The 10,831-nt window shown below is 37.4% G+C and overlaps 1 protein-coding gene across 3 annotated transcripts in view; it reads right to left on the bottom strand.

Annotated features, from left to right (window-relative positions):
* Positions 1-10,831, bottom strand: part of LOC132400497 (tumor protein D53 homolog) — a 32,912-nt gene that overhangs the window by 682 nt on the left and 21,399 nt on the right. For 2 of the 3 annotated variants that reach the window (XM_059981499.1, XM_059981498.1), the window contains exons 4-6: positions 6,277-6,378; positions 5,969-6,001; positions 489-549 (exon numbers count right to left, since the gene is read on the bottom strand). In XM_059981499.1, the coding sequence (XP_059837482.1) occupies positions 489-549; positions 5,969-6,001; positions 6,277-6,378 (196 nt within the window). The remainder of the gene's footprint in view (positions 1-488; positions 550-5,968; positions 6,002-6,276; positions 6,379-10,831) is intronic. The other variant, XM_059981500.1, reaches the window with a different exon arrangement.

Genomic DNA, 10,831 nt, shown 5'->3' with positions numbered 1-10,831 from the left:
GAAATGTGGTTAAGATGAGGGCCAATTCTTGAGAAACAACCAAGTTGATGTATCGGGGCTGCTTCTTGTTCCCATTGTCATATAACATATCTCTTAGCTCTCATCTTCACTTTGCTGTGTAGAATAGGTTAGCACCCAAGTATGCAAAACAGAGTCTATCTACTTTCATTTACCACACCCCTTACCACCCTGCATCTTCTGACTATTTGCCTGTTTTCTACCCACTGAATTTGTTCTTTCCAATTTTCACGGCCATTCAACTCGGTCAAGAGTATGTAAAATTAGAAATGAGGTCATTCTTATTTTTTAAGAGAATGTGAATTCTTAGTCAAGATTAATTAATGACATTATGGAATTTCAAATATGCAAAGGTAGAGTTAAAATATTTTTTATATAATAACAGCAATACTAAATGCAGTTTAATTAGATCAAGTCACTATGATCGAGTAGGTTGGAGTGGTTCAGCAACATTTGACAGTAAGACTTACCTTTAAACTACTGACAGTAGTTTCCACCCGTTCTTCAAAGGATTTTAAAGTGGGAGAATTTCTACAACAGGAAAAGATTGATTTATACTCTTAGTCATTTTTCAGCAAGAAAATAGGTTAAGAATCATTTTACATCAACTATTCTGCCACATACATTTACTAATTGATTATTAATGTAATGTTGAATTCACTTTAATCTAATTCCATACTACCGATACCAGACCAAGTCACTTCCCATCCAAAAGGCTCAAGAACAATACTCTTAAAATTAAGCTTAATAAAATTTACATACAAGAGTTACAACATTACAAAGATCAGAATGCAAATTTATCAACTAATAGGTACATGAAATGGTATTGCAGTGAACGTTTGCCAGCAATGACACCAGCGTGGACAGAACTCATGGCAACTGCCAAATCAAATGCTGATACCACATTGAATAAATCACTTTTTGAATCACAAATTAAAATTGTACCTATACTGAGCTAATATATTGAGAGATATAGTGTAATGGGCCAGTTGGTGGTGTGGTGGCATCACATTGATTTCAAGGGAGGTGGTTTTGAGTTCAAACCCAGCCAGGTCCCAACCTGGGCAGCAGCAGTATCTGCATGGAAGAAAGGCCTAGCATTCTACTTCCATATCTTGCCCTATGGACCATGAGGTTACGAAGAGTCGGACTCGACTAAAACAACTAAACAATTAGTTTAAATACTTCGGCAATACCAGTATTACTAGATGAATATCTACAAGACTATGTATATTTTGTCCATTATTTCAGTGGAACTAATAATATATTTAATTGTTTCAATTACAATAGAACAAGAATTATCCAATGAATCTGTCTGTTAGATTTGTCAGTTAATATCACTTAAAAAATCACGAGTTAATGTTTCTAGATACATTTTATTATCCTGGAATAAACACTAAACGAATACAAATGATATAAGTAGATGGGTTCCAAAACAAATTACAAGGAGGATCAGAGGAGAAGCTATCAGATTAATCAAACATTGTTTCTGATGGATGTTTTTGCATTCATCCTAAATGAATCAGTATATTTCCAAATTATCTTAAAGCTGGTTTTTAAATTTGTGCCTTTGATTTATGATATGCACAATGACAATTTAGAGGAAATAAATAATATTTACAAAGAAAGCTGCAAATATCTGCAAGTAGTAACTTAGCTCTCAAATATTGCTGGGATCAGTAATTCTGAGCAAGTGGACTGACTGTGTCCGTAATTCCAATAACCATAAACAGGGTACTGAAGGTAATTTCATTTGTTCAGCTGGGCACAGTAATGAACATTAAAATGCACTTGTACTGAACTTGAACAAAATTAGCCATATATCAAAATATTAACAGATTTTGCAGGAAGATTTATTATACCTAATTTTTTCCTAAAATTGTAAATATACACTTATAAAATGGTTAACAAGGTATAGGCAAGTATCAAAACTATTAATTAATTAAGCTTTATCAATACAAGACACATTACCTCACAGCTGGCATACTAATTGCATGCAGGACAGGATAACTGGCATGAAAGCATTAAATTAAAACAATAAATATATTTCAGTCAAGCAGTAAGTGAAGAAATAAGCCACCTGTACAACATTAATTAAAAATACTACTAAAGCATAATGTTTAGTCAACACCAAAAATGTTAGTGAACCACAGATTCCAGGGCACATTCAACAATTAAGTCCCGTGGTGTTAGAGCAACTCAAAACTGATCTCAATGCACTGAGGTTTCCCACAGCGCCCTGATTCTACATACGCTTAACTGGTTAATCAGTCATGTCAAAATTACCAAGCAGAGGTAGTAGACAAGATAGAGATCACCAAAATGACACAGCTCACAGCTGACCTTGAAGATGCATAGACCTTCCTCCTTTTCCACTTTTGGATACTTAAGACTTCATTTCTAGAGGATTCCTGACATCCAGCCACAATGAATGTCTTCAAGTTGGCTCAGCAGCCAATCAGAATAGAGGATAAGTGCAGACAACATACCAGGTAAATAAGCATTGTTGACTAAACATTATGCCCAATCTTACACAAGCATTTTAATGTTTCCTAGAATTCCTTCATAGTGTAACCTGCCTGAACAGGCCACCTACCTCCTAGATAGCACACAGTCAAAATGGATCTTTTAACAAAATTGGTTTCAATCTACTTGACAAAGTTCCGAGTTTCACAAAGCTTTGGAGTTGTAAACTGCATTAAGTGGTGGGCCTGAACAAGCCCTGACTACAAAAATACTTAGTCACACACTCCAGGTTTAAGCAGTTATGTGAAAGATACAATTAATTATATTGAAGTTAACTGGATTAATACATTACATACACATCACACCCCTCTTCACTAATCCATGTCTATCTGGAAGACTTTCATAGCTCACCTCATACAACTGATCTCGCTCTTGACTTCCTAACCATGTTTCAAATATTACTTTTAGACTATAGACTGGAACATATCTAAAAGCAGCACATCACTACAAGCTATAGTCAAACACATCAGTCAGTGGTCCTTGACCTTACTGAAATATAGTCTGACTTGTTCTCAAACATTAAACCAAGTGCCTCCTGTAAACATCTCATGTCATCATGGGATGTCCCATTTATGGTGCTGGGCTATCCCACTGATTCTCAAAATCTGTTATCACCTATTAAGTTTTGAGTAACTAATGTGTGGATATTATTTTTACCTTACTGTCAAATTTATGCTTGGATTACCTTACTATTAAGGCCATACAGATGGATTGAGAGGAAATAAACTAACAACTTCAAAAGAAATCACTTTGTGTTCAATATTTCCTTGCAACAAAATCTTGTTAAAATAATGCAGTTTTAAGCACACAATGTAAACTCAAAGAACTGCCTTTTTTTTTACCTGTAATCATTTGGGAAACAGTAGCTATCAGTGTTATATGAGAATGGAAAGGGAGTATATAATCTTTTGATCAAGAGGTCCATCTTCATGGTTGTTATGATGGCACCAATATTTGGTATGTTTAGAATTTTATTCTGTACATTGGCAATTTGGAACACATAGCTTTTTATAATTAAATGTGTTTTCAAAAATCTGGAAACCAATATTTTGCAAAAATATTAACAGGTTTCAAAAACAGCAAATGATATTAAAAGGAGACAAAATAAAATTAAAGTATGTTATTTCCTCAGTAGAATAAATTGAAAATAAAATTCTAATAGTTTTTGTGATTTTCTTTGCATAAAATAAAAGACAAACTCTAGTGAAAAGAATGCTTTCTGTTCCACAATTTGGCCCTAATTTTGCTTATCTTCTCCCCAATTATCTTGAAAAATCAAGGCCAACTCAGTTGCAATAATCATCTGACTCTCTTCCCGCCATTACGGACATTTACACTACACTCTGCATCCGCAAAGCAAACAGCATTATGAAGGACCCCATGCACCCCTCATACAAACTCTTCTCCCTCCTGCAATCTGGGAAAAGGCACCATAGCATTCGGGCTCTCACAACCAGACTATGTAACAGTTTCTTCCCCCAAGCTATCAGACTCCTCAATATCCAGAGTCTGGACTGACCCCAACTTACTGCCCTATTGTCTTGTTTATTATTTATTGTAATGCCTGCACTGTTTTGTGCACTTTATGCAGTCCTGGGTAGGTCTGTAGTCTAGTGTAGTTTTCTTCTGTGTTGTTTTTTTTACATAGTTCAGTGTAGTTTTTGTACTGTTTCATGTAATACCATGGTCCTGAAAAACGCTGTCTCGTTTTTACTGTGTACTGTACCAGCAGTTATGATCAAAATGACAATAAAAAGTGACTTGACTTTACTGACACAATGGGACAGTGTTGGGCAATAAAAGAGTAATGTCTTTTTTTGGTCAGGCATTTACCAAGAATGTAAAATTAGCAAAGGAACACAGGAACAGAAGGTCCTTCCATCATTAATAAGATCATGGCTGACGTCTGATCCAACACAACATACTTATTTTGGGACCATGGCCTTAATGGTTAACAAAAAAGAATAATTTATCTGGGTCAGTTGCATTTTTCAGAACAGTATTGCGAATTTCAGTGTATTAAATGTTGTTCTGAAGTTTGAAGTGTTTTCTAACTTATCTGAAAGACTTACCTGCCACATTTAGCAGATTTAATTACCTAATGACAAGTGAACACCTTTCTTCGAAACTATTCAGGATGGGTTCATGTTATCTGAATCTTCTCAAATATTTTTAACCTTCATGTTAAGCTTGACTGCTTTCACTTCAGTTACATTTACTCTCAGGGGCTGAGGAAGCTAATGTGGGATCCACAGATCCTCCTTGAGAACCCCAGTGCCAGCTTAGTTGCTCCTTTCACACAAAGATCAACAATGATCTGGGGATTCTCAGAAGTTTTTGGTGTAGACTTTTTCCAAGATGGATTTGAGAACATTCTTGAAGGATTTTGTGGTCTTCCTAATCTCCTCTATACAGCTCATAGTGTATCTTTATTGGAAACTGGTGTCTGGCAAGGGAATAAGATCACCCCTTCAAAACCTTGATGTTGAGTATATTGGCCTAGGAGAGCTTGCTGACATTGGTTCACTTATCTGATTGGTGAACTGTAACATTTTCCCAGTACAATATTGGTGGTACCCTTCTAGTGCTGGTGAAGTGTACAAGTGCTTTGATCTTCTGCAATAGGAAACAATTATGAACAGTGCAGAATGAAGATCACTCAACAGTCCAGCTGCAATCTGCAGACAATGTTGTATTTGTGTGCTTAGAGGTCAAACTTCAAGATAAAAATGACAGTCATCAGAATTATGCTGGAGGATGGAGATGGAGGCCCTTTACCAACCTGTTCCTGCTGCACTACACTATCTTTGACAGTAAAAGGGTATGCTGAATCCAAGGAAATCACAGACCACTTCCCACATCCTGGCTGCAAAAACGGTCACTGATGTTGAAATTCGCCATTGCCTTTGATGGACTGAGGAAAAGGATATTTAAAGATCAAAACCTTAGATCTGGCAGAAAAACTGCCCCTCCTAAATAGTGATGAAACATGATTGCCCATTGCAGGCATTTCAAAGCATAGGAAAGAAAATACTCCCAACACCATGTCCCAAAATTCTCATTGGAAGGATATGCAAACCAATGGCAGTATTCTCTCCAAGACAAAATTACTTTCAATCAATTCTGTTAAATTGCTGGCACATTCAAGATTGGACTCCTGTCATAGAAAGGCATGAACTGATTATTTACATTATTAAGAACATAGTTGGGTTATAAAATAATCCTGTGCCAGATTGCTAAATAGAAACTATTATACTAGAAAAAGAAATCTTAGGAAGAATCCTTTTATTAAAGAAATGCACACTCAGAATTAATTGCAGTCGACCATTTATATATGAATAAACACATTATCCAAAATGAAAATGTAGAACCTTAAGTTAAACTACATTGATATTTTAAAAACAAAGATCTATTTTAATCTCACCTGTTTGGGAGCAGTAGCCTTAGGTAATGCAAGCTACAGCAAAACAGTTAATTAGTTGTAAATATCATACAGAACAGCAAATTAAAGAATGCATTATCAATACATTTGAAAACACGGAAGTCAATATATTTACAGATACTAAAAACATTTTCATAGTCCTACTTTTGGAATAGCATAAACATACAGAAACAACCTAATAGGGGATAAAACCTAAGATAATTTAAGTGGAATAAAAAGTCCAATGTACTTTATAAGACTGGTGTAAAATTGTATCCATTCACAATTATTAGAATTTTTTTTTAACTTACTTCATCTCTCCTAGCTTCTTAGTAAGCGTTGAGCTTACATTATTTAAAGCTGCTGATGCCTTCTGTCCAGTGTTATTGAGCGTCTCCTGTGTTTTCTTGTATCTTTTAAAAAAAAATAGTTTAGATTTGACAATGATTTACAGAGAGAGTTTAGTCTCTATTTAATTGTACTTCAATGAACAGTATAAGAACATAGAGGAAAACACCAGCTGTTCAATTCATCTGACCCTGTCAAGTCCTTTCCTCCATCCTGGTAAAGCTAATATGATGAATTTCTTTATAAAAAAAAATCCAAAGCAATTCACTGCATAGGAAGCAGGAAGGGAGGAGGGCAGGAATTCTCATAAATTACTCAAAGCTTCCTGGACGTAACAGTAACAATACAGTCCTTATCCACAGGTTCCGCATGCGCGGATTCAGCCAACCATGGATCGGGAAAACCCAGAAGTTCTCTCTCCAGCACTTGTTGTTTGAGCACTTAAACTTTTTTTTCTTATCATTATTCCCTAAACAATACAGTATAACTATTTACATAGCATTTACATTATATTAGGAATTATAAGTAATCTAGAGATGATTTAAAGAATATGGGAGGATGTTCATAGGTTGCTGCGGATCAGGAATCGATAAAAACACGTAACTTCTCTAAGTTGGAACAGGTACATCCAGTATTATTTAGCGTCAGTTAGTCAAACTTTTGTCTTAGTATATAGTATATATTTTACCCTTCTATGCATATAAAACACTTACGAAACATATGTATTTCAATAATTAAACCACTGCATTGCTTAGTAATAATTGTAGCTTTCATCGGGGCAGGGCCTTCACATGCTCCATTATTCTCACTTTATTCTTTAAGATTGTTCTGATCATTGACCGACTGTAGCCTAACGCTTTTCCAATGACCGATGGCGTTTCACCTCTTTCCGATCGCTTTATTATTTCCACTTATTTTCAATCATGATCGTTTTCTGGAACAGCAACACTGAGGATGGCCAGTCCCGAGCTCTGTTGGGTCCTAAAGTCCACTGCACAGAGACAGGTTAAATAAGGGACTTGAGTATCCGCGTTTTTTGGTATCCGCGGGGGGGGGGGGGTGGGGGGGGGGGGTCCCGGAACCAATCCCCCGCAGATAAGGAGGGCCAACTGTACACCAAATATCATTTATTTTTTGTATGAAATGGTGTCAGTCATCACTAAGAAAAAGGACAGCCCTATTTGAAAGCATTTTTCTGCAAGAGAGAAACACCTATTATACGTCCAATGACTCAGAACAAATTCATTTCATTTATTCCTTATTAATGGGATAGATGGGATAGGGACAGCATTCACTTACATTAAAAAAAATAGCCTAGAAAATGTTTCCAAAACTGCAGTTCTTTCAAAAACAATTGTACAACATATACCTGAAAAAAAATAACCCTTTCCAGTTTGACCTTTTTAATAGGATTAAGCAAGTGACCAGGTCAATATCTGAACTATAGACTCGGAGACCAGAATGGTTGATCTGCTTACTCTCTCTGGGTCAGTGTTCTTGCATCTTAGTATTCACTTTAAACTTAGTCACATTTAAATACAGCGCCTTGCAAGAGTATTCAGCCCCCAACCCTTTGTTCACATAAATTAGTAGGACGCCCAGAGATTTTGATTAGACCATAAAACACAGGAGCAGAATTAGGCCATCTGACCCATTCAGTCTGCTCTGCCATTCAAACATGGCTAATCCTTTTTTCTATCTCCTCCTCAACCCCATTTCCTGGCCTTCTCCCTGTAACCTTTGATGCCATGTCCAATCAAGTACCTATCAATCTCTGCCATAAATACACCTGGCCTCCACAGCTGCATGTGGCAACAAATTACACAAATACACCCTTTGGTTAAAGAAATTTCTCCACATCTCTGTTTAGAAAGGGTGCGCTTCTATCCTGAGGCTGTGCCCTCTTATCCTAGACTCTTCCAGCATGGGAAACATGCTTTCCACATCTACCCTCTCTAGGCCTTTCAACATTCAGAAGGTTTCAATGAGCCTCCCCCTCCCCTCCCAAGCCTTCTGAATCACACATTCCTCATATGGTAACCCTTTCATTCCTGGAATCATCCTTGTGAACCTCTTCTGGATCCTCTCCAATGACAGCACATCTTTTCTAAGATGAGGGGCACAAAACTCTTCATAACACTCAAGGTGTGGCCTCACCGGTACCTTCTAAAGCCTCAGTATCATGTCCTTGCTCTTGTATTTTAGACCTCTTAAAATTAATGCTAACGTAGTATTTGCCTTCCTCACCATCCACTCAACCTGCAAATGAACCTTCAGGGTGTTCTGCATAAGGACTACAAAATCCCTCTGCATCTCAGATTCCTGGATTTTCTCCCCATTTAGAAAATAGTCCACACTTTCATTTCTACTACCAAAGTGCATGACCATGTATTTTCCAACACTGTACAGGTTTCCCCGCTATCTGAAGGTACAGCGTTCCTATGAACCCGTTTGTAAGCTGAAATGTCAGAAAGTGAAGAAGCAATTACCATTAATTTATATGGGAAAAATTTTTGAGTATTCCCAGACCCAAAAGATAACCTACCAAATCAAGCCAAATAACACATAAAATGTAAAATAGCACTAACATAAAGTAAAAGCAGGAATGATATGATAAATATACAGCCTATATAAAGTAGAAATATTGTATGTACGGTGTAGTTTCACTTATCAAAATTGGGAAGACAGTGAGCCAAAATCGATTTGGAGAAAAAAAAAACAGCACGTACACGCAGGCACACACAACCGCCTGTACAAGGCTTCACGGTCATGGTAGTCTTTCTTGGGGTAAACACACATATAAAACAGGCATCTTTTTTTCCTAAAAGCGAAAATCCTCTTTGGTTAGAGAGGACAGGTACTAATGTAGGTCTTTCGTAACAGTGAGATGTCATAAAGCGAACGTTCGAAAAACAGGGGCCACCTGTAGTTCCTTTGTCATTTTCTTGCCCATTCTCCTAATCTAAGTCCTTCTGCATCCTACCCGTTTCCTCAACACTACCTGCCCCTCCACCAATCTTCACATCATCTGCAAACTTGAAATCAAAGCCATCTTTTCCTTCATCTAAATCATTTATATACAGTATAAAAAGTAGTCCCAACACTAACCCCTGGCAAATACCACTAGCCACTGGCAGCCAACCAGAAAAAGATCTTTTTATTCCCACTCACTTCCTCCTACCAATCAGCCAATTCTCTAACCATTTTAGTAACTTTCTTGTAATACCATGGGCTCTTAACTTGGTAAGCAGCCTCATATATGGCAGCTTGTCAAAGGCCTTCTGAAAGTCCAACTATACAACATCCATTGCATCTATCCTACTTGTAATCTCCTCAAAGAATTCCAACAGGTTCACAGGCAGGATTTTCCCTGAAGGAAACCATGCTGACCTTGTACTATCTTGTCCTGTGTCACCAGGTACTCCATCACCTCATCATTAACAACTGACTCCAACATCTTCCCAACCACTGAGATCAGACTAACTGGTCTATAAATTCCTTTCTGTTGCCTTTCTCTTTCTTAAAGAGTGGAGTAACGTTTGCAACTTTCCAGTCCTCTGGTATCATGCCAGAGTCCAATGATTTTTGAAAGATCATTTCTAATGCCATTACAATCTCTAACACTACCTCTTTCAGAACCCTAGGGTGCCGTTCATCTGATCAAGGTGACTTATGTACCTTTAGGTCTTTAATTTAACTGAGGAGTTTTATTTCTAAATCACATGTTCCTTTTTACCACAGTAGAGCCCAAAACAAACAATTGTAAAGCATGATAAACTAAAAATTCAAAAACTGCTATGTCAGCAGTTCAGAAGTATTCATCCCCTTTGCTCAGTTCTTAGTTGAACCACTTCTCATAGCTACAGGTATTACAGTCTTTTTGGATAAGTCCCTATTAGCTTTGAACAATATGATGAAGCAAAAATTTGCCCATTCCTCCTTGCAAGATTGCTCAAGTTGTGCCAGTTTAGTTTGGGAGCGGCGGTGGACAGCAAACTTGAGGTCTTGCCAGAGATGTTTGGTCAGGTACAGGTACAGGTCAGGGTTCTTGACTGGATCACTCAAGGACATCAATTTTCTTCACATGAAGCCACTCCATAGTTGCTCTGGCGGTGTGCTTTAGGTTGTTGCCTTGCTGAAAAATGAATTTCCTCCCTCGTTTAAGTTTTCTGGCAAAGGCAAGCAGGTTTTTATCCAGGTTCTTTCTGTATTTAGCAGCATTCATCTTCCCATTAATCCTAATCACATTTCCAGTCCCTGATGCTGGTAAGCATCCCTATACTTGACAGCAGGGATGGTGTTTCCTGGCTGATGTGCATTATTAGATTTACGCCACACATAGAGCTGAGGCCAAAAAGTTCCACCTTAGTGTCATCAATATCAATATCAATGCGTCTCAATATCACCAAGACCAAGGAGATGGTAGTGGACTTTAGGAGATTTAGGCCTCATATGGAGCCAGTGATCATTAATGGAGAATGTGTGGAGCAGGTTAAGACCTACAAGTATCTGGGAGTG

This window comes from Hypanus sabinus, chromosome 10, assembly GCF_030144855.1.
Source record: "Hypanus sabinus isolate sHypSab1 chromosome 10, sHypSab1.hap1, whole genome shotgun sequence".
NCBI classification, from domain to species: Eukaryota; Metazoa; Chordata; class Chondrichthyes; order Myliobatiformes; family Dasyatidae; genus Hypanus; species Hypanus sabinus.
Note: the sequence above shows the minus strand (reverse complement) of the source record. Positions and strands in the feature narration are given on the sequence as shown.